General features: G+C 41.6%; 1 protein-coding gene across 3 annotated transcripts; it reads left to right on the top strand.

Moving 5' to 3' along the window:
* Window positions 1-995: 995 nt before the first annotated feature.
* slc25a29 (solute carrier family 25 member 29) lies at window positions 996-20363 on the top strand. 3 transcript variants are annotated; one of them, XM_062968474.1, is made up of 5 exons: window positions 996-1438; window positions 10673-10716; window positions 12734-12768; window positions 14091-14174; window positions 19456-20363. In XM_062968474.1, the coding sequence occupies exon 5, from the start codon at window positions 19489-19491 to the stop codon at window positions 20227-20229; it is 741 nt and encodes a 246-aa protein (XP_062824544.1). In that variant the 5' UTR covers window positions 996-1438; window positions 10673-10716; window positions 12734-12768; window positions 14091-14174; window positions 19456-19488; the 3' UTR covers window positions 20230-20363. The 3 variants fall into 3 exon arrangements, with proteins under 3 accessions (XP_062824544.1, XP_003224884.1, XP_008115140.1); XM_003224836.4 differs by lacking the exon at window positions 12734-12768; XM_008116933.3 differs by having other exon boundaries at window positions 12734-14174.
* The last annotated feature ends 776 nt before the right edge of the window (window positions 20364-21139 follow it).

Raw genomic sequence — 21139 nt, 5'->3', positions numbered from 1 at the left:
GATAAGGGGGAGGACGATTGGGGCAGTCACCGCGTGTACCGCCTTCCTCCCGCCATAAGAATGGGGCAAGTAGCCCCGTCGTTATGCTGTGAGGACAACCTGAGGATAACCCAGGCGCTGCCCTGCCCCTGCCCTCTCCTGGACCTTACTCCTCGCAGGCCCATGCTCACCCAGTGTGCAATCGGCCCCATTCCCTCAGCCAGGCCTGCAATGTGGCCCCAAGGCAAAAAAGTTTGCCCATGGTTAAACCAGGGTTTAACCAGAGATAACAAAAAAGGAGCCCCAGTGGCGAAGTGTGTTAAAGCGTTGAACTGCTGAACTTGCAGACTGAAAGGTCCCAAGTTCAAATCCCGGGAGCGGCGTGAGTGCCCACTGTTAGCTCCAGCTTCTGCCAACCTAGCAGTTCGAAAACATGTCAATGTGAGTAGATCAATTGGTACCGCTCCGGCGGGAAGGTAACGGCACTCCATGCAGTCATGCCGGCCACAAGACCTTGGAGGTGTCTACGGACAATGCCGGCTCTTCGGCTTAGAAATGGAGATGAGCACCAACCCCCAGAGTCAGACATGACTGGACTAAACCTTTACCTTTTTAGAGATAACAAAACAGAAGACACAAATGCAAAAACAAACAAGCACAGCCCCAAGAAGTCTATAAAACCGAACCAAGGGCAGTGGAAGTGGAACTATGGCAGTTGTTTCTGAAACAGTAGTCCAGGCTGTGGCCTGAGAAAGAACTCCCAGAAAGAAGGCCTAGCCAGCTTGTTCAATGGCCAGGAATTCAAGCCGCTTGAGGGTGGAATGCCAGGCGTTTTGGACTCCAGCTCCCAGAGTTCCTGTTGGTTGGCTGAAGCAGCGGAGGCCTCTGGGAATTGAAGTCCCAAACACCTGGAGGGCTGGAGTATGGGAAACTGGGAGGGAGGGGGCGTGGCTTCCCTGGGCCTCCCCCCGAAGCCTCCCCGTCGGGAGGGTGTTGCCTCTCTCGACACCTCTGATTGGAGGCCCCGCCGCTTCCCGATAAGGCGCCGCGCTTCCCCCGCATTCCCCTCCTCCTCCTCTTTGCTGCTTTTGGCGTCAGAAATAGAAACGGCCAGAGAGGAGGAGGAAGAAGACGAGGAAGAAGCAGCCGCGGCGGGTGGGACGTCGCTCTTTGTATTTGTGGGAAGGAGAAGAAGAAGAAGGCAAACCCGAGTCGGCTCCGGCCAGCCTCTCCAAAGCGACCCCTCTGCAAAGCGTACCTTCTCCTCCTCCTCCATCCCTGTATCCGATTCCCTTCCTCCCGCACTTCTTCCCCAAAGGAATAACAAAAAAAAACGAGGAGAACAAGAATCGCAGAAGGGTTTTTTTCTTGTGTGGAAAGGAAGGAGAGGTTTTTGGGAGCCGACGGCGCGCCTTGGAGAGGATCATGGCGCTGGATTTCCTCGCCGGCTGCGTAGGAGGTGAGAGCGGGTCCCTTGCAAGAAGGAAGAAAGGAATGAAGGAAGGAAAGCGGGAAAGAGGAAGGGAGGAAAGAAGGAAGGAAAGGAGAGGGAAAGAAGGGAGAGAGGGAAGGAAGGGAGGAAGCAAAGGAGGGAAGGAGAGGGCTCGATGGCAGCGACTGCCTGGCTCTCTCGTTGCGCCTTTGGAGGGAGAGCTGCCTGCGTGGCTTGGCGCACTGCAGCTGGGATGCGCAAGGAAGGCTTTTCTGCTTCTTTCCTTCCTTGCTTGCATTAGAAAGGGATGGGCAATCTGCCCCACTAGAAAACCCAGAGGGAGGGGAGCGATTCTATTTTAATTCCCCAACGTTTGTCCCCAATGAGCCGGGCTTTTCTAGCCCAGGAGTGGCGCGCCGCGGCATTTGGCCCATTGTCCCCTGAGGCGCATTGTCTTTGGAGGGAGAGAAGGAGTGAATGGGCCTGGATGGGGGAGTAAATGTGGGCCTGGATGGGCGGCGAATGCGGGGCTCTCTAGGCCCCAGGGTTAGGGTTAGGTTTCCGCCTCTGCCCGGAAAGATGTCGCCTGGATTCAGTCCAGGGTTGGAGAGGACGTTCCCATTCGAGACATGAGGCCGGCCGAGGCGCAAAGGCTTGGGAACAGGAGGGTTTGGGATCTGTGCGGGTTTCTCTTTGGATTTTTGGAATCTTTGACTATGGCATGGGCAAACTTGGGCCCTCCAGGTGTTTTGGACTTCAACTCCCACCATTCCTAACAGCCTACCGGCTGTTAGGAATGGTGGGAGTTGAAGTCCAAAACACCTGGAGGGCCCAAGTTTGCCCATGCCATAGTCAAGATGTAGATTTTAATCCCTTTTGTGGTTGAACCATTTCCTGGAATGTTCCTTGTAGTAGAAGCCTTGAAGGGAATGTAGATGTGTTGTTGAAGGCTTTCCTGGCCGGAATCACAGGGTTGCTGTGAGTTTTCTGGGCTGCATGGCCGCTGGCATTTCACCCACATCTGTGGGTTGTGAGGTTTGTTGGAAACTAGGCAAGTGGGGTTTATATATCTCTGGAAGGTCCAGGGTGGGAGAAAAAACTTTTCTGCCCGAGGCAAGTGTGAATGTTGCAGTTAATCACCTTGATTAGCATTGAAAAGCCTTGCAGCATCAAAGCCTAGCTGATTCCTGCCTGGGGGAAATCCTTTGTTGGGAGGTGTTAGCTGGCCCTGATTGTTCCTTGTCATAGAATCATAGAGCTGGAAGAGACCTCATGGGCTATCCAGTCCAACATCCTGCCAAGAAGCAGGAAATCACATTCAAAGCACACACACAGATGGCCATCCAGCCTTTGCTTAAATTTCCCGTCTTCCGAGCAGTGTTCTTTATTTACTGCCCTACCAGTCTTTTTTTAAAAAAACTCTTAAAATCAGGACAGTAAACAAAGAATAACATTCAGAAAACGGGGGAATTCCAAACAGGAAACATCAGGGCCAATTAACACCACCCAATAAAGGATTCCCCTAGGCAGGAAGAAGCCAGGCCTTGAAGCTGGCAAGGCCATTAATGCTAATCAAGGTGATTAATTGCAACATTCACACTGGCCTCCAATAGACAAAGAGTTCTTTCTCCCACCCTGGACCTTCCGCAGATATATAAACCCCACTTGCCTAGTTTCCAATATGCCTCACAACCTCTGGGGATGGCTGCCATAGATGTGGGTGAAACGTCAGGAGAGAATGCTTCTGGAACATGACCATACAGCCCGGAAAACACTTAACAACCTAAATATGTTTATATTCATAAATATTTCAAGTGGTATAATTTTAAATGCTAACTGAGCTGAGAATGGCATTGGTGAAGCATTAAATAACTTAGGCTTGATCAGTGTAAACTTCAACTTTCATCAACGCATCTGATTACATTACAGTATCCCAAAACAAAATGGGGAAGGAATTTTTTCTACAGTGTCAACATTTCCAGAAACGTTACATCTGAACACTGGAGTGATCTGAATGAAACAGAACATGCTAAAAGGATAGATTTCATTGAGCTTTCAGATCACTTCCCTACTGATTTTACTTCAATTACACCCTGATGTAATTAATTTTTTTTGATTTTGTATCTTGTGGGATTAATCCTCAGCTACCTTCAGCTTTCTGTCAGTGGCCTTTAGCACAATTTATATTTCACACTTTAATATATTCCACATTTGGGAGAGTTACCAGGATTCCTATCCAAACAGCTATTAAATATATACATGTAATGGGATACTATATCATAGATGCGGGCTAAATATTAGGAGATAATGTTTCTGGAACATGGCCATACAGTTCAGAAAACTCACAGCAACCCAGTGATTCCTTCCATGAAAGCCTTCGACAACACAGGTGGTGATGTTAAACCATTTCCTGGAATGTTCCTTGTAGTAAAAACCTTGAAGGGGGAGGGCCCTGAAGGGAATGTGGATGGTTTTCTTCCTGGTTTGTCAGAACAACAGCCTTTTTTTAAAATTTCCCTGGAGGGCAAAATAACTCCTTAAGTCTCTCTAAGTAAGTGGTGAGATCATGGAACCTTTGTTAAAAAAAAAAAGCTAGAAGCATTCCTTCAAAGCGATGCCCCAGCCTCTGCATAGGTAGTTTCATTATGGCGAGTTTCCTTTGCTAAAACCCCAAGATCATCCCTCTCAGTTGGGGTCTGGTTGTTGACAAAAGAAAGCATGCATTGTTGAGGACTTTCATGGCTGGAATCACTAGGTTTTCCAGGCTGTATGGCCATGTCCCAGAAGCATTCTCTCCTGACATTTCACTCACATCTATGGCAGGCATTCTCACAGGTTGTGAGGTCTGTTGGAAACTAGGCAAGTGGGGTTTATATATCTGTGGAATGTTCAGGGTGGGAGAAAGAACTCATGTCTGTTTGAGGCAAGTGTGAATGTTGCAGTTAGCCACCTTGATTAGCATTGAATGGCCTTGCAGCTTCAAAGCCTAGGAAATAATCGGGGCCAGCTAATACCTCCCAACAAAGGATTCTCCCAGGCAGGAAGTAGCTAGGCTTTGAAGCTGCAAGGCCATTCACGGTTTAGATCATGCATCCACTCAGGATGGTTACCGTTAACAAAATATTAATTCTTTGCCATTAACTCTGATTTGTCACAACTCTTCTGAGATCTCCCATCAGCTGCCTTGCTTATGACCTTGCATATTCAGGACTGTAGCCATTGCTTTCTATTTTACCAAACAATTACACTAAGTAACAAAATTCTGTTCCTGCTTTGAAAGTGTTATTTTCCATTTAATTGTCCAGTAATTACTTTGAAAGTAGTTGTTATACTCCAGAAACTTCGTTTCTGTGGCTGTCGTTTTTTGCTTTTCAATGTTCCATTTTTAGCCTTTTGTATATATTTTTAACCTTTTGTGCAGACCACACAGACAAAGTTTTTGCAGTTTAATAACTTTTTTTCCATGTTTTTATGATAGAACCAATTAGGAAATGATATTTATGACCTAGGAACAAAAATGGTGTTGCATAGTGTTGTTATCTTTTCCGGTGAGTCTTGTAGTCTCAGCATACATTCAAAGTCCGACAGTCTTGGCTTGATTTCTTCTGTGGCTCATTCATTTGTCTTTGTAGCCATTCGTGGTATCCATAGAACCCTCCTCAAGTGAGTTTGTTTTCTTCTTCTTGTCTTTCTTCTCTATGTAACTTTCACATCCATCAGAAACGCTATCATGGGAGGATTCAGACTTCTGTATTTTAATGATAAATAACCTTATAGCCTGTACATAGTCTTTCAGAAGCCACGTGGTTGTTTTTTTGGCTGCAATAGAATGAACACTTTGGAAATTCCTTAAGTTGATTTGCCGACGAACATTTGACAGTCTTTGGCCTATCAAAGCACTCTTTTCTCTTTGCCTGTTGACTTCTCTGTGTCCACTTCCCCTTTGCAAGCAGAATATAAGGTTAGGTAGAACAGTCTGTGCTTTGGTTTTTCATCTGCAGACCATAAGCCACTTATGTGAGTGCCAAGTGCCTTGCCAAGTAGTTTTTAATACGATTTACACAGCAGCATACAGTAGTGTCCTTACACGAAGAGCTTCAGCGAGTAGGATTTACAACCATTTTAGATAATAACCCTGGTCTAATCTTGAAGACAAGGGCAGAATCAGAACTGAAAATTGTGGCAATCTTGAAATAGTAAGCCTCCTCAAAGTTATGAAATGTTTGCGCGCAAATCTTTCTTAAGTTCTTGCATCATTTCCTATGACAACGAAATGGTTTTTTACCACAATCTGGCAAGAGCACGAGCCCTTGTGGAAGGTTTTGCGTTTCTCTTTCCTATGTTTTAGAACGACTCCTGCAATGTTGGGGTGTGTAGTATCGCACTGGGTTTGCTCAAGTTTGTATTGTGAGAGAATTGGAATTATTTTGGGAATGGGTCATTTAAACTCAATGCAGGTGAAAGCATCAATTCCGGAATATGTCCAGAGGGGGGGGTGACTAAAATGATCAGGGGAGAACAAGCCCTATGTAGAAGAGAAGGCTGAGAGGAGACATGATAGTCATGTATAAATATGTGAGGGGAAGTCTTAGAGAGGAGGGAGAAGGCTTGTTTTCTGCTGCCCTGGAGACTAGGACTCGGAACAATGGCTTCAAACTACAGGAAAGGAGATCCCACCTGAACATCAGGAAGAACTTCCTAACTGTGAGAGCCGGTAGGCAGTGGAACTCTCTGCCCCAGACTATGGTGGAGGCTCCTTCTTTAAAAGCTTTTAAACAGAGGCTGGATGGTCATCTGTCGGGAGTGCTTTGAATGCGATTTTCCTGCTTCTTGGCATTAGGTTGGACTAGATGGCCCACAAGGTCTCTTCTATCTCTATGATTCTATGAACCTGCACTTTATATAGACAAACCAGACTTTCCTGTTGTCCATAGTGTCTTGTTAGAGTTCTGTGTTCTGGATTAGAGATGTGAAAGTTCTCCAGAATCAGTTTACACATTTTTATAATAGAAAAAAATATATGGAGGAATTGATTGTTTTTTTTTAAGTAGGAGAATCTGGAACATTCAAGTTGAAATTCTATGAGAATAAAGGATCCCGATTCAGATTTTTTTCAGAAGCAGATTAGAGCAAGAAAAACATACATAAAATCGTATCTGCAGCTGAAACAAATAAAGCTTCCTTTTTTGAAATCATGACCTCTTGTGGAATCTTAGGGTTTCAGAGAACCTGGTTGAGAAATCCTGGGTTAGAAACTTGTGATACTTCAAAAGATTTTAAAAGATGTATAGTAAGTTCTTCACTATCACAAGAGTTAGGGGCACAGAACACCCCTCTGGGAATTTCTGAATCCTCTATGACCAACCATGCAAGTTGATCTTAGAGTCACACTGGAGGATTTAGAGTTTTTTTAAAAGAGGTTTTCTTTCAGGAAGAAATGTATTTTTTTAATTTGTACTTTCCCCATTTTTGTGGGGTTCCTACAGCTGGAGGACCTACATAAGCCTAGAATAGTATTCCCTCTAAGAATACTTAGATCCTCTAGAACAGTGATTCTCAACCTTCCTAATGCCTTGACCCCTCAATACAGTTCCTTATGTTGTGGTGACCCCCAATCATAACATTTTCGTTGCTACTTCATAACTGTAATTTTACCTGCTGTTATGAATGGCAAGGTAAATATCTGATATGTAGAATCTATTTTCATTCACTGGACCAAATTTGGCACGAATACCTGAAATGCCCAAATTTGAATACTGGTGGGGTTGGGGGGTGAGTTTGTCATTTGGGGGTTGTAGTTGCTGGGATTTATAGTTGACCTACAATCAAAAAGCATTCTGAACTCCACCAACAATGGAATTTAACCAAACTTGTCATATAGAACTCCCATGACCAACAGAAAATACTGGAAGGATTTGGTGGGTATTGACCTTGAGTTTTGGAGTTGTAGTTCACCTACGTCAAGAGAGCACTGTGGAATCAATGAGGGATCTGGACCAAACTTGCCATGAATACTCAATATACCCAAATGTGAACACTGGTGGAGTTTGGGGAAAACAGACCTTCACGTTTGGGAGTGGTAGTTGCTAGGATTTATAGTTCACCACAGATAGCATTCTGAACCCCACCAATGATAGAAGTGGACCAAACTTACCACACAGAACCCCCATTACAGGTGGAGAGATCTTCAGCCTTCTCTGCCAAAGAGATTCCCAAGACCATCAGAAATACATATTTTCTGATAGTCTTTGGCGCCCCCTCTGACGCTCCCCTCACAACCCCCAGGTTGAGAAACACTGCTCTATATGACTATGTGGTCAATCTCTGCTATAAGTCAATCCTAGAATCAATTCTGGAGGACCTAGAGATTCCTAGAGGAAATATATTCTTATCCCTACCTGAGAGTTTCACTGGAGCAGCAGTTTTATTTATCGTGCCAGAAGCAAATTGAGACAAGTCTGGTGTGTGAGAATTGGCTATCTACAAAGACATTGCTCAGGGGACACCCGGATGTGTTGCCATCCTGCTGGGAGACATCTCTCATGTCCCTGCATGGGAAGCTAGGATTGACAGACAGGAATTTATACCCTGTCTCACAGATTCGAACCTTCAACCTTCAGGTCAACAGTTCAACTGGCACAAGGGTTTAACCTATTGCACCACCACATCCATGGGTACACTGGGGTAGCAGTGTACCCATGACATTGGTGCTTTACTATCATGGTGGCAAAGAGACCTCAGCATTTCTTAAGTCAAGAAATGATTCAGTTTTGTGAAAAGGAAATTAGACAAGCCTTTTCCAATGTGTCACTTTCCCAAGTATGTTGAACTACTGCTCCCGACATCCTTAACCACCTTGGAAACCATGGTCCACCCCAACTGGAATTTTTTTTAGTTGGCATTCTTTCTTTGTTTAATATTTTCTAGACCTACATTTATCTCTGCTTGTTGTTATTCCAATGTTAGTTGTTGTTGCATGCCTTCTGTTATGAAATTTCCCCCCAAATAACTGGCATTTTAAAGACAAAACACAGCAGAGTAGCTTACTTATGCAAAACAGGAGGCAACCGTGTGGCTGAAGAGATATTGAGCTTCAAAACAATGAGTAGCAGAGTCTTACCTTAAGTTTCAAGAGGTTTATTAAAAACATGACCGACTACATTTTCTAGATAGAAAAGATGAGGCTAAACTGTCTAGCTACATCTAAGTAGAGATTTGGTATAATCTCCTTTTCCATCTAAGATCAAACCTAAGGAAAGACTCAAAACTAAATTCTGCATTCCACTCTGACACAAAGACTTATTGAGAACTCACTGAACATGAGGTCTTGGTAACTTAACACAAAAGGCATGCAACCTGAGAAATATCAGTCTGCGTCATCAATGAGATGGGAGGAGGGAATAGAGAGAGAGAAAGGCAGGCATAGACAACAGGCATTCAGGGAGGATAATGGGGAAGATCTTCTCTAGCCTAATCCTGATTGCTACCTATCTATTTCCTTGATGAGGACTATAGACTTGGGCAGGATATGGCTGAAGTTGTTTCTAACATATGATACCCGTCAAACAACCCTAACACATCTTTTGCAAAAAAATTTGGCAAGATTGGTTCAGAGGGAGTTTGTCTTTGCCTTCTTCTGGGGCTGAGATAGTGACTTGCCCAAGATGGCAGAGCCAGGAATGAAATCCTGGTATCCAAATTCGTAGCTCAACTACTACACCAATATCTTGTTTGAAATAGATTATATGAGTCTACATTGCCATATAATCCATATATAGGCAGTCCCCAAGTTATAAACAAGATAGGTTCTGTAGGTTCTTAAGCTGAATTTGTATATAAGTCGGAACAAGTACACTGTCTCAAGTACGGTTGGTGGGGACGAGGAAGAGGGCCTTCTCAGTGGTGACCCCCCAGCTTTGGAATGCCCTCCCCAGGGAGATTAGGCAAGCCCCCACACTGTTCTCCTTTTGTAGAGATCTGAAAATCTGATTGATCCAGCAAGCACTTGAGAACAACTAGTCCCTAGCTATAAATGCCCAGTCTCCAGGTCACCAAATAGTACTCTGTTCTCTGTACTTCATCCATTTCCTCGGCCCTATGGTACGTCGTTTTGCACTATCCCATGCCCGACCCTTTTATAACCTGGTCACGCCCATTTTTGTAATTTTTGGTCATTGGTTTTGTTGACTACGGTCTGATGGAACCTCAATGCTGCTGTTTTTCTCTTATGTTTAATTGTGTTTATATGGATTGTTGTATTTTATGTTTTTATTTTATTTTAGTGGTGGTTTTGTTTTAATTGATTTTTTTTGCTTTTTTGTGCTGGACTTTCTGTCCCATATGTAAGCCGCCCTGACTCCCTTCAGGGAAATGGTGGTGGGGTATAAAAATTATTATTATTATTATTATTATTATTATTATTATTATTATTATTATTATTTATTAAATGTAACTCCAGCCCACACACACACAGACAGACAGACAGATAGATGGATAGTTTGGACATCATAGGGAAGGGTTAACACCTGTGGTTTTTGTGTTGCTGTCTGTGTCTCTGTTCAGAAGACTGCACCTCACGTTCTGTCCCTGTGATAATTGGATTTTGAAAAATTTGGCTTGTTGTGGAAACAAGGATTGGTGAGAATGCTTCAGTTAACACACCTTTTCCTCATGATACCTCTTTTCAGGAGTGAATTTCTCTTCAGAGATTAAATTTCTCTCACTTCCTGTTGTCTCACCCCCATTCTTAATTACAGTAGACTCTCACTTATCCAACATAAACGGGCCGGCAGAATGTTGGATAAGCGAATATGTTGGATAATAAGGAGGCATAAGGAAAAGCCTATTGAACATCAAATTAGGTTATGATTTTACAAATTAAGCACCAAAACATCATATTATACAACAAATTTGACAGAAAAAGTAATTTGATACGCAGTAATGCTATGTAGTAATTACTGTATTTACTAATTTAGCACCAAAATATCATGATGTATTGAAAACATTGACTACAAAAATGCGTTGGATAATCCAGAATGTTGGATAAGCGAGTGTTGGATAAGTGAGACTCTACTGTAGATTCTTATTAGTCCAGAGCAGTGCATTAGTTCTTAATGCCTGACCACCATCTCTGGGTCTTATAGGAAGGAAGGGGGTGGTTTAGGTATTTCATATTAAACATGGCAAACAGCCTCTTCTGCATCGGTAGCTGTAGTAATGCAATACTAGATGTACTGAAACTGTATTTTTGCTTTATTTCAGGTGCCGCTGGTGTGTTGGTAGGACATCCGTTTGACACAGTTAAGGTGGGTCAACTTTCCACTGGCTTACTTATGATAAACACTAGGTTGAAGCTACCTCTGGCCTTTAATAATTGAAGCAGTGGTGGTGGGGAAACTTCCATGTTTAAGACCCTGTCAGGCCACATGCTGATTTGGAGAACTCAAATTAGATTTAAACTCACACTGAAGCAGAACAGCTTCCTCACACTTACGTCTAACTATCAGCAGAAAATGAATAATCCTGAGATCCAGATGGCATAGTCCTCCCACTGATTCATTTAAATACATACTAAAGAATAAAACTAAGCATTATATTCATTAACATCAAGAGTTGCAAAATAAAATGCCAAACTCCTTCAAATCTGCTTTATTGTTATCTGGTGAATATTTTTCCCAGTCTGCACTGAAAATAAAAAATTACGTTGTACAGATGGCTGTTTGCTGCATGAAGAAACAGTCTTACTGTTTCATGTGTTTCTAAACGCCAAATAAAAACAGTCTTGTACATTTTTAAATGTCAGTTCTCCCTGTCTCTATTTGAGACATTGAAATATATTACTTGAAGACAAACAGTTCTATATCAGTTTAAATTTCTTCTTTGTTTTGGAGAGACCTGACTAAGTGTTCCTGTACAAATGCTAAATAATATCTTTATATGGTATCTTAAAATAACAGCAGAAAGTGAACTGCGGGTTCATTCAGATGCGTGGCATATCTGCATCTAGGTTGACTTCTGAGGACCAGCGTATCACAGACACAAACCAGAGTAAATGGGCTTAAATCCAGTTATTTCATATGGTTTGTGAGTTTCCAAGTCGTGGCAGAGAGTGTGCCAGTAATACGTCAGTGATTATAAATAAGCCTAGTGTTTCCTAGAATGCAAGTATTATAAATGATGAAGGCTCTTGGCTTGCAGCTTCACCTTTTCTAGTCATCTCATGCATTCTTTGGTCCAGAAATCTTATCAGTTAAATTCCATTGATTCCCCCTTTGTTATTAAATGAGAGAAATACCTATCTCTGTACTCCTTCATTCATCTAATGAGCACATTTTCAGAACAAGACAAAATATCAGAACATTGTATTTATTGTCACCTTTAAAAATTAGCTTCAATTGGTAAAGTGCTGGTATAGCACATATAATACTATGGTACCACTTTTCTTCTACTATGAGACCACACATTGGCCAGACACAAACTTTCTTAGTGGCTGCACTGTGGCTTCTTCATACCATGAAACCAAGAAACATGTTTACTTGAAAACGAGTTTGCTTGGAAGTACATGCAAAGCAAATGTATTCAAGGTCGGGGTGTAAACTGAAATCCTTTACAGAAACAGAAACCCAATTCAGTTATATTTGGCTTGTTCCTGTGTTGTTGATTAGTATGGGATCTCTATGCATACCAAGAGGGAAAACTCTGTTTCAAGATCCTCTTGCAGTCTGATCCTATATATGTTGATTTGGAAATCAGTCCCACTGGGCAACTTGCACCCAGGAAAGTGTGCACAGGATGGCAGAATTGCCCCCAAATATCTGTCCATCTGGAGCTCTCTTCCTGTATTCAAAGTTGTAATGCTTTTCTGGGTGGCTGAATGGCTAAATGCTGTTAAGTGGGGTTTCTTTTTAAAATCACATTTCTGGAGGATAATTTTAATTTTTCAAAATAAAGCCAAGTTCTTGGGATTTAAAATAATGCTCTCTGCACAGCCAGAGCCTGTAGAAGTGAGGCAAAAACTCCCAGGTTTGCCCAGCCGGAATGGCTGCTAGCTGAAGGATTTGGGGAGTTTTAGCCCCAAAACCAAAATAGAAAAACAAGAAATTATTTCAAACTCTGCAAACAGCTTGTGGGATTGGTGGGACAATGTAAAACGTAAATGATACTGAACTGAATCTAAACAAAATCTCCGAGTGGCTACTCTTTTTTACCCCTTCCACCCCAGTTTATTGATGTCATGTGTACAATTGCTTTGTTGCTTAACTGCCTTTACTTTTTAAGCTAGGGGCTGTCTTCATTAACAGCAAAAGTGTTACTTTGTTGTAGATGACAGATAAGCCTCATCACGGGAGAGTTACCTAGTAAGTATAGACCAGGTGAACATTCTGTTTCTCTCGGTCTTCATTTATTCCAACATGTATGACTACTAGTTCGAGTTTTATAAACAAACAAACAAACAACTAGGAAACCATTTATAATGCATTCCTTTATTCCCCCCTTTTAAGTTTTTATGATGTTTCTAATGCTTTGGAATGGAGGGAGTGGGGCCTGCAAGGTTGATTTAGAGAATGACCTTTTTAAAATAAAACAACCTCTAACTTTTGCAATTTGTTCTGTAGTGTGAATATTGCTTTGTCCCCTTTGTGCTTAAAGTTGACCATGTGTAAATATGTTTGAGAAACAAGATCTCTTGCATTGCAAATTTTATTTCACCCACTCCTTTAAATTTGGAGCTCATTATTTATATGTTTATTTTCCCTGCATACCAACTGCCACACTTGTATTAATAATTTCTTTAGGTCTTTCCACTTGGTTGGTTTGTGGTTTCACACTCAGTTGTGTTCAAATGCAAGTCTGTAATATTCTGAGATATCATGCAATAGAACTTGGCAATGTAGATGCAGAGGAGAAAGGGGAACTGACATAACTCAATGGCATTTTTTATTTAAAAATATATTCGGGACAAGCTTGTAACAATGTGTTACCAGACAGATGCTCTTAGATTTTCTAGCTTTGATATGTTCTGAAGACATATTGGTTAAATATATTACTCTTTTTAAAGAATGTTTAGGTTCCAAAAATAGATCCTTAAATACCAAGGTTTATTGCTCTGGCAAATTTCACAAAGATTTACATGGACTGGAATTTATTTAGATTTTTTAATTCTGATAATACTAATTGGGTTTGTAAAAGTCAAGGTATCACATAACCGTTTCATCAATTGTGGCCTCAAACAAAAAAATCCATGCCTGCTTGCCTGGAGAAAATCCTCAAGTCACCACAGGCAATCGGGTAAGTAACCATTTATAAATCAATCTAAATTCGGCTATTTCTGGTTTCACACGAAATCCCTGCTGGACATATATCTTGGTTCAGAAGAATAAAATGTGCTGATAAGACTGCGGAGAGCCAGAATCGTTGCAGCGGCTGCTGAATTAAGTGCAAAGGTATTGCAGTGGCTGCCTCACTTAAATGAGAGCACTGTTTAGTGACCACTCCTGTACTCTTGACCCAAAATTGAGAGATTCCCCAAATCCATAGTATTCTTTCATCACCTTTTGAGGGCTTGTAATGTCATAAGTGTGTGTGCACATAGCTACTTTGTATGTACCCAAATAAAGATATTCTCATGCTGAGTGCTGGGTTTTTTGCCATCTCAGTAAATCCTTGTTACATTTTGCAGGTACGCCTTCAAGTTCAAAATGTAGAGAAGCCACTTTACCGGGGGACCTTGCATTGTTTCCAGTCGATCATAAAGCAAGAATCGGTGAGTTCTTGCAGAATGAATGTGAATAGCTTCACATTGTGTGTGTGTGTGGGGTGGGGGGGGCTATTCAAATACAAATAGCCAGGCATGGGGACCTTTTTGTAAGACATTGGGCTGTAGCCTGATATGGATTGAGCATTCTTTGTCCAGAATACAAAAAAAAATCCGAGATCATCCACATGAGTGGTTGCTGATTATTATCAAAAATATTGTATGAAACTACCTTCAGGCTATGTATTGTATTTCACCAATTCTAAATGTGCCTTTTTACCCCAAAAGCAAGGTTCCAAAAAGGGGTGTATCATAGAATTGTTCACATCCTAGATTTGTGGTTTGTTTGGGTTTTTTTTTTAAAGAGGATCTGGAGTGGTGGTGGGTGAGAGACTGGGAGGGAAGCCAGCACGTGGGGAGGAAGCAGCAGCCATCAAGAGTGCAGTTGGCAGTGGTGAAGAGCCGAGACAAGAAGAAGCGATGCGTGCCAGGAGCATGAGGTAGTGACTCTTCAATGCTTCTCCCCTTCATTGCTGCCTCACACTTCTGGCACACACTACTGCTGCTTCTTCCCGTCTCTTTGCCGCTGCCTCCTCCATTCTTAATTGTTCGCCTCTTGCTCTCTACCTGCTTTCTGCTGGCTGTGCTCCTACTTTGTCATCCGGCACCATTCCTCAAGCTCTTTTTTTAGACAGAAGCGACAATGAGCAGTAGTGGCAGCCCTGAGAGGAGAATCCATGCATATCAGTCCTGCTGAGTTAGCAGTGGGAGGAAGCAGCAGCACGAAAGACAACAATAACCCCTTTACAAGAGCTCAAAAAGAGAAATTCAGGGCAGGGGAGCAGCATTGGGTGCAGGATTGGGGAGGCTTTCTGGAGCCTTTCCAGGACAGCCAGGCAGTGTGGTAAAAGGTAAGGTGCAGTAAGGACAGGAATGCAGTGGGGATCCAGAATAACAACCGCTTCCTACACCCCCTTGTTCCCTCTCCTTCTCCAGTAGCACATCTTCTATTTTATTTCTTTCAGAACAAAAACTTGAAATTAGTGTGCATCTTAGAGTCAGTGGCATCTTACAATGGATGAAACACTGGGCTGTGGCACAGGCTGGTTAGCAGCCAGCTGCAACAAATCACTCTGACCAAGAGGTCATGAGTTCGAGGCCCGCCTCTGTTCTATGTTATGGCATTGGATGTTTGCCTTATATGTGCAATGTGACCCGCTCTGAGTCCCCTTCGGGGTGAGAAGGGCGGAATATAAATACTGTAAATAAATAAATAAATATAAGGTGTATATGATGCATAGATTCACTTCATGTTTAGATCCCTCCCTCAAATTTCAAGCATTTTAGATAAGAAATATTCAGCCTATGGTGACATAAATTGATGAAAGTTGCATTATACATGTGGAGTGAATTTTGTGAACAATATACAATGTTCATATCCAGTTAAGCATGGTGAAAGGAGAGCTCAACATGGGGAATCATTGGAGGTGTGCTTTAAAGTTCACTTAATAATGTTCAAATATACACCGTGTGGTTGGTTACAGTCCCTGATGACAACTCTATACATTCTCAGTTTGTTCAAGGGTCAGCAGAGTGTAGCGTTTTGAATTTTGAGTGATTCATAATTTTTCATGATCTACAAAAGCTGGTTTCCTTCTGAAATTCTTTGTTGTGATCCATCATCCAACATATATTTACAATATGATTCCTAGTGTTGATGCACAGTGCCCCAATATCTCTAGTCCCTTAATTTTCCAAATCAAAGACTAGAAACAATTGGGAACCAGGGTTCAAATCCACACTGAACCATGGAAACTCAGTGGATGACAAGTCACACCTCTCTGCCCTAGAGAACAGCAATGACAAATCCTCTCTGAAAAAATCTTGCCGAGTTTGCACTAGGTTTGCACTTGAGTCACCATAAAGTAAAAACGACTTGAAGGTACACAATTACACACCATTTGTTCCACTGTGTTGCTGTTCAACCCAGGAGTTGCAGAATGGAAACATAATATATCTTTCCTAGTAGATATTGACATTGTATTGACACAATGTGGAATCTTGGTCTAAGACTATAGGAGCTTCTATAGGAAACTGTTTCCTATGTCTTTGTGGCAACATTACAATCACTCAGGAGGAGGTCATGTTGTAGCTCCTCCAACCTGTAGTGTTATACTCTCCTCAGAAAGTGGGTGGTGTTGCTTTGAGGTGATGCTACTGGTAGGCTTCCCACATATGCTCTGGGACATCTCTCATTCTGTAAACATGATAGAAAGTAGCTACTGTACAGCTTCTATATGCCAATTAAAGTTGTGTCTGTATGCCCACCTTCATCTTGAATCAAATAATGGCCTTTTGGAGATTTTAGTTGAGCTCTTATCCCCTTTAGGGGTTAGATTACAGCGGTATAGTCTATGTAGGGCTTCCCTCATAGAGAAGATTTGTCCCTTTGACAAATGTTTTTAATCTTCAAAACTGGAGCCCTGATGTTCATTTGGTTTAAAATACAATTTCTAGGGTTATGACTGGTGATGCTCAATCAAATGTTAAATCCCAGTTTGTTTCAGGATTATCTCAAGATATTGAAGGCATAAAACAAATTTGTTTCTGTGGCTTTTTTAAAAAAATAATTGAAACCAAGGACTGTTATGCCCATAATGTGCCATTTGTTCCTTGATAGAGAATATTCCACCTAGTCATTGGAAGACTGGTATTGCACTGTCTGGGAAAGGGGAATCTGTAAATCTTTTGCAAATTTTAGAGAATTTTCTCTATCCTATCATTTCAGGTAGCTTTTATTAATTTCATTAATATTAAGTGTCATGTTCCAGTGCATCTCATTAAGCTTTAAGTTTGAATGATTCGAAGAAGCATTATCTGTCCATCTGTGTTTTATTGTATTTTAGCAAAAATCTTGTATATATAATCTACAACCCAGTAATTTCCAGATAAGCTTAAAGATAGAATATAACTCTGAATTGCAGCAAGGTAAAATACAGTCTAATACAGATCCTTATTGAAATGGAAGTCCTAATACATAATTTGCAATTTAGTTTATTATTTGAATCCTGCATTTTCCCTGTAATTTTCCTGCAGCCAAACATAGAGAGGTGCCAGTGAATGTAGAGATCCCTAGATGGGTACTCTCTCTTGGCATTGGCTAGGTTCTCCAATACGACTCTATGATCCAGGTAAAGCATATTATAGAATTTCACTTGAGGGCCTAGCAAGTGCCTACAGCAGTGGTTTCCAAGCTTTTTCACTCGCTGATCCCTTTTTAGAATCAATTTCTATGATGGAGCCCTTTAGGCTTGCCCTATGTCTTATGAGTTAATGGTGTTAAGGAGGAAGGTTACAGAGGGAGGAAGAGAAGGGATAGATAGTAAGGGAATGGAAAGAGATGTTTAGTCTTTTAGATAGCCTGGAGAGCAATGGTCTTGCATTATCAACACAATGAATTTAGCTGCTCCAATTGTAACAAATTGAGACTTATCTGACAGTACATTTGCTAGTTTCTTCTGAAGAGGCTTAATGGGAACCTATATTTAGTATGTAATTCACACTGAGGAAACAAAGGAGGACCAAATACCATATCCAATAGACAACATCACATTATCATATAATCCCCCAAGTAAAGCTCTTTAGATATGTTACATTCATGTCAATTTTCAAATGCAGCTCAGCACTATCACACAGCTAAATTAAACAAAACTTAAATTTACCCACCCCAGTATAATTCTTAATTAATGAGAGAAAATTCAGTCAGTGTTAAAGAAGTAACCATAGCAGAAGACAACAATTTGCCTTCTTTACTTTTTCTTCCCTGGTCATGAGCCACTGGATTCTAGATTATGAATATGTCAGTCGCAGTTGGTGGGCGTGACCATGGTAGCAGATTGGCTCACTTATGTGTTTTCTGGCAGTTGGTGTGGTGTGAATATTGATTAGTTACTGCTAAATCTAGTAAATAATTATGTTTGTTCATATAGTCATGGATTACAGCAATCTCCACATTTTCAGTTTCAAGCAATCATGGATTTTGTTATTCACGGATTGCTGCATTTGATGCCATCACATCTGCTGCCCTGCATAAGGCCTCCCTAGCTGCAGAACCCATATCTGCATGTGAATGAAAGCATTTGTAGGTTCTCTGTGATCAACTTCTGCAAGAACTTGGATTATAGAATCATACTGGAGAACCTACAAATACCTAGATAAATGTTTTCTGAGGTAAAAAAAAATAGGTCTATGTTTGTTTTTCCACTTTCACGAGGATCCTGCTGCCCTAACCCCTATGAATGAGAAGGTCCAATTGTACTTAAAAACAGATTTTCTTACATACTCATAATTTAAGAGGCAGGAAAGAGTGTTAGCCCAGATTTCTATGGTTCTGAGGTTCTTCCTAGTTAATTGGGAAGGTATTAATTTTAACCTAGTTCATGGGTAAATTATGTGATGCATTCCATATGTTTTGGGATTACCAATCCCAGGACCTCTAACCATTGGCCATTCTAGCAGAGGCTGACAGGCATTCATACTCCCAGCCCAGATGAGAGTTTCAGTCCAAAATACCTATGAAGACCTTATTACTCTATGGCTCAGGACCAGACTATTTGGCAGATCATATCTCTGGGTATGAACCTGCCCAGGCCAAGATCATCAGGAAAGACTCTTCGGTCAGTCCCTCAACTATTGCAATCTCGGATGGTGGGGACCCAAGAGAAGGCTTTCTTGGTGGCACCTCTCAACTTTGGAACTCCCTGCCCAGGGAAGACAGAATGGCCTTCCTTGCAGCCCTTGCAACTTTTATTCAAGCAGGCTTTTAAAGAATAACATTTCTAAGAGCAAGCCAGGAGGCTGCTGTATAGTATTTTAACTATTTAAATGTTTTTACCTGCTTGTATGATGCCGATTTTAAATTGTACTTTTAATAATTGTGAGTCACATTTGATCTCAACTACAAATAAAAGCAGGATACAAATAAATACATGATTATAATATATAGTATAGTATTGAGTTTCCTTGTGGTGAGAAAAAGCGGTGTATAAATATATAATCATCATCATCGTTCTTTAGCCAATGCTGTGGTCTTCAGATATTTTGGATTGTAATATAATTCCTGCATATTGTAGTCATTTGCTGTGGGTGAAGGTAGTTGTAGTCAGAAATACCTGGAGGATATTTGGGGAAGGTCTGTTTTGCTTCAAGCCATTCAAAGGAACTTAACATTTGTTTCTGGAGTCCTTAAGATGGTTCTTAATATGGCAATTTTTGTCTTTTTCTCTCCTAGGCCTTTGGACTGTATAAAGGTATTGGGTCACCTATGATGGGACTTACCTTCATTAATGCCCTTGTGTTTGGGGTGCAAGGGAACACGATCCGTGCTCTTGGGAAGGACACACCGCTAAACCAGTTCCTTGCAGGTTCAGCAGCAGGTGCCATCCAGTGCGTCATCTGCTGCCCCATGGAACTGGCTAAGACGCGAATGCAGCTCCAAGGAACGGGCGAATACAAGTTGAAGTCCAAGAACTACAAAAACTCCCTGGACTGCTTGATTAAGATCTACCGCAAAGAAGGCCTGAGGGGCATCAACCGGGGAATGGCTTCCACATTCATGCGGGAGACCCCCAGCTTTGGTTTCTACTTTTTGACTTATGACTGCCTAACCAGATACCTGGGCTGTGAGGCGGAGGACAGTTACATTATCCCAAAACTGCTTTTGGCTGGAGGCATGTCTGGAATTGTCTCCTGGCTATCAACATACCCGGTTGACGTGATCAAGTCCCGCCTTCAGGCTGATGGAGTTGGTGGAGTCGTGCGATATCAGGGGATTCTGGACTGTGTTAGGAAAAGCTACCATGCCGAAGGCTTGAGAGTGTTCACCAGGGGTCTCACATCCACGCTTCTCCGGGCTTTCCCTGTAAACGCTGCGACTTTTGCCACTGTTACAGTGTTCCTGATGTATATGCGGTCGGAAGACAACCAAATCAAAGATAACCAGATTAGAGGAGATCTAAGTGGGTGTGAAGCTGGCCCTGCGATCCAGCAGCCCTCCAGCTTTTAGATGTATAGATTTATAATCTAATGCACCTGTTACAAATTTGAGATGCAATCATTCATCTTTTTTTAAAAAAAAAAAAATTCCTGGATGTAGACACTGTACATTTCTGTCTGTATAAAGCTCCCTTTTAATGTTAACGGAGGATTTCACCTTCTTTATACAGTCAGTTTTATTGCCTTATAAACAGAGCTGTTTTTGAGATCTAGGGAGTAAAAAGATGTCCTTTTAAAAAACAGAATCATTATTTTAAAAGGATCCATATCCACAGATATACACTACCACCTATTACTTTATGGGCTAGCTGGTACCACCTCATTCTGCCTACTTACACTGAAGATTAATAGACTTGACTTCCTTGGAGGAGAAAGATAGGGATCCTGGTGTCATGAGTGTACATATATGTTCACCTTAATACTGTGGCTGAGTTACAAAAGCATCTTCCTGGGGTAAGAAAAGGCTCATCTCCAAGTGGAAGTATTGAAGGTCTGAATAGAGCTATAGCATTGAGGGGATATCTACTTATTCCAGACAGCAAAATATGGCCTTCCATTAAATCCCTCTTTTATAAAATCCTCATGTTCAGCGTGGGTGCCATTGGACCTCTAGGCAAACTACAATACTATGAAAAATTGCTATTATCCTCTCCAGGGATATTAGCATCCTGTGTGAAACTAATTCTCCAAAATAGTGGTAAGCTAGCATTTACCATTTTATTACTGGGATTATACCTTCATCATTTATCCCTCCCGCTCTAGTGAACATACTTCAGTACAATCTGGCAGTTTGTTTTATCTCCTGATCAATTCTCAGCTGTACAGATCTCCACCCCCCACCCCCGCTATTTTAAATATTCTTTTTTTGCTGTGCTTGGGAAGGTACTGATATATTCATTCAAATGTACTTGGGCAAGCCA

The sequence above is a fragment of the Anolis carolinensis genome, chromosome 1 (genome assembly GCF_035594765.1).
Source record: "Anolis carolinensis isolate JA03-04 chromosome 1, rAnoCar3.1.pri, whole genome shotgun sequence".
NCBI lineage: Eukaryota > Metazoa > Chordata > Lepidosauria > Squamata > Dactyloidae > Anolis > Anolis carolinensis.
Note: the sequence above shows the minus strand (reverse complement) of the source record. Positions and strands in the feature narration are given on the sequence as shown.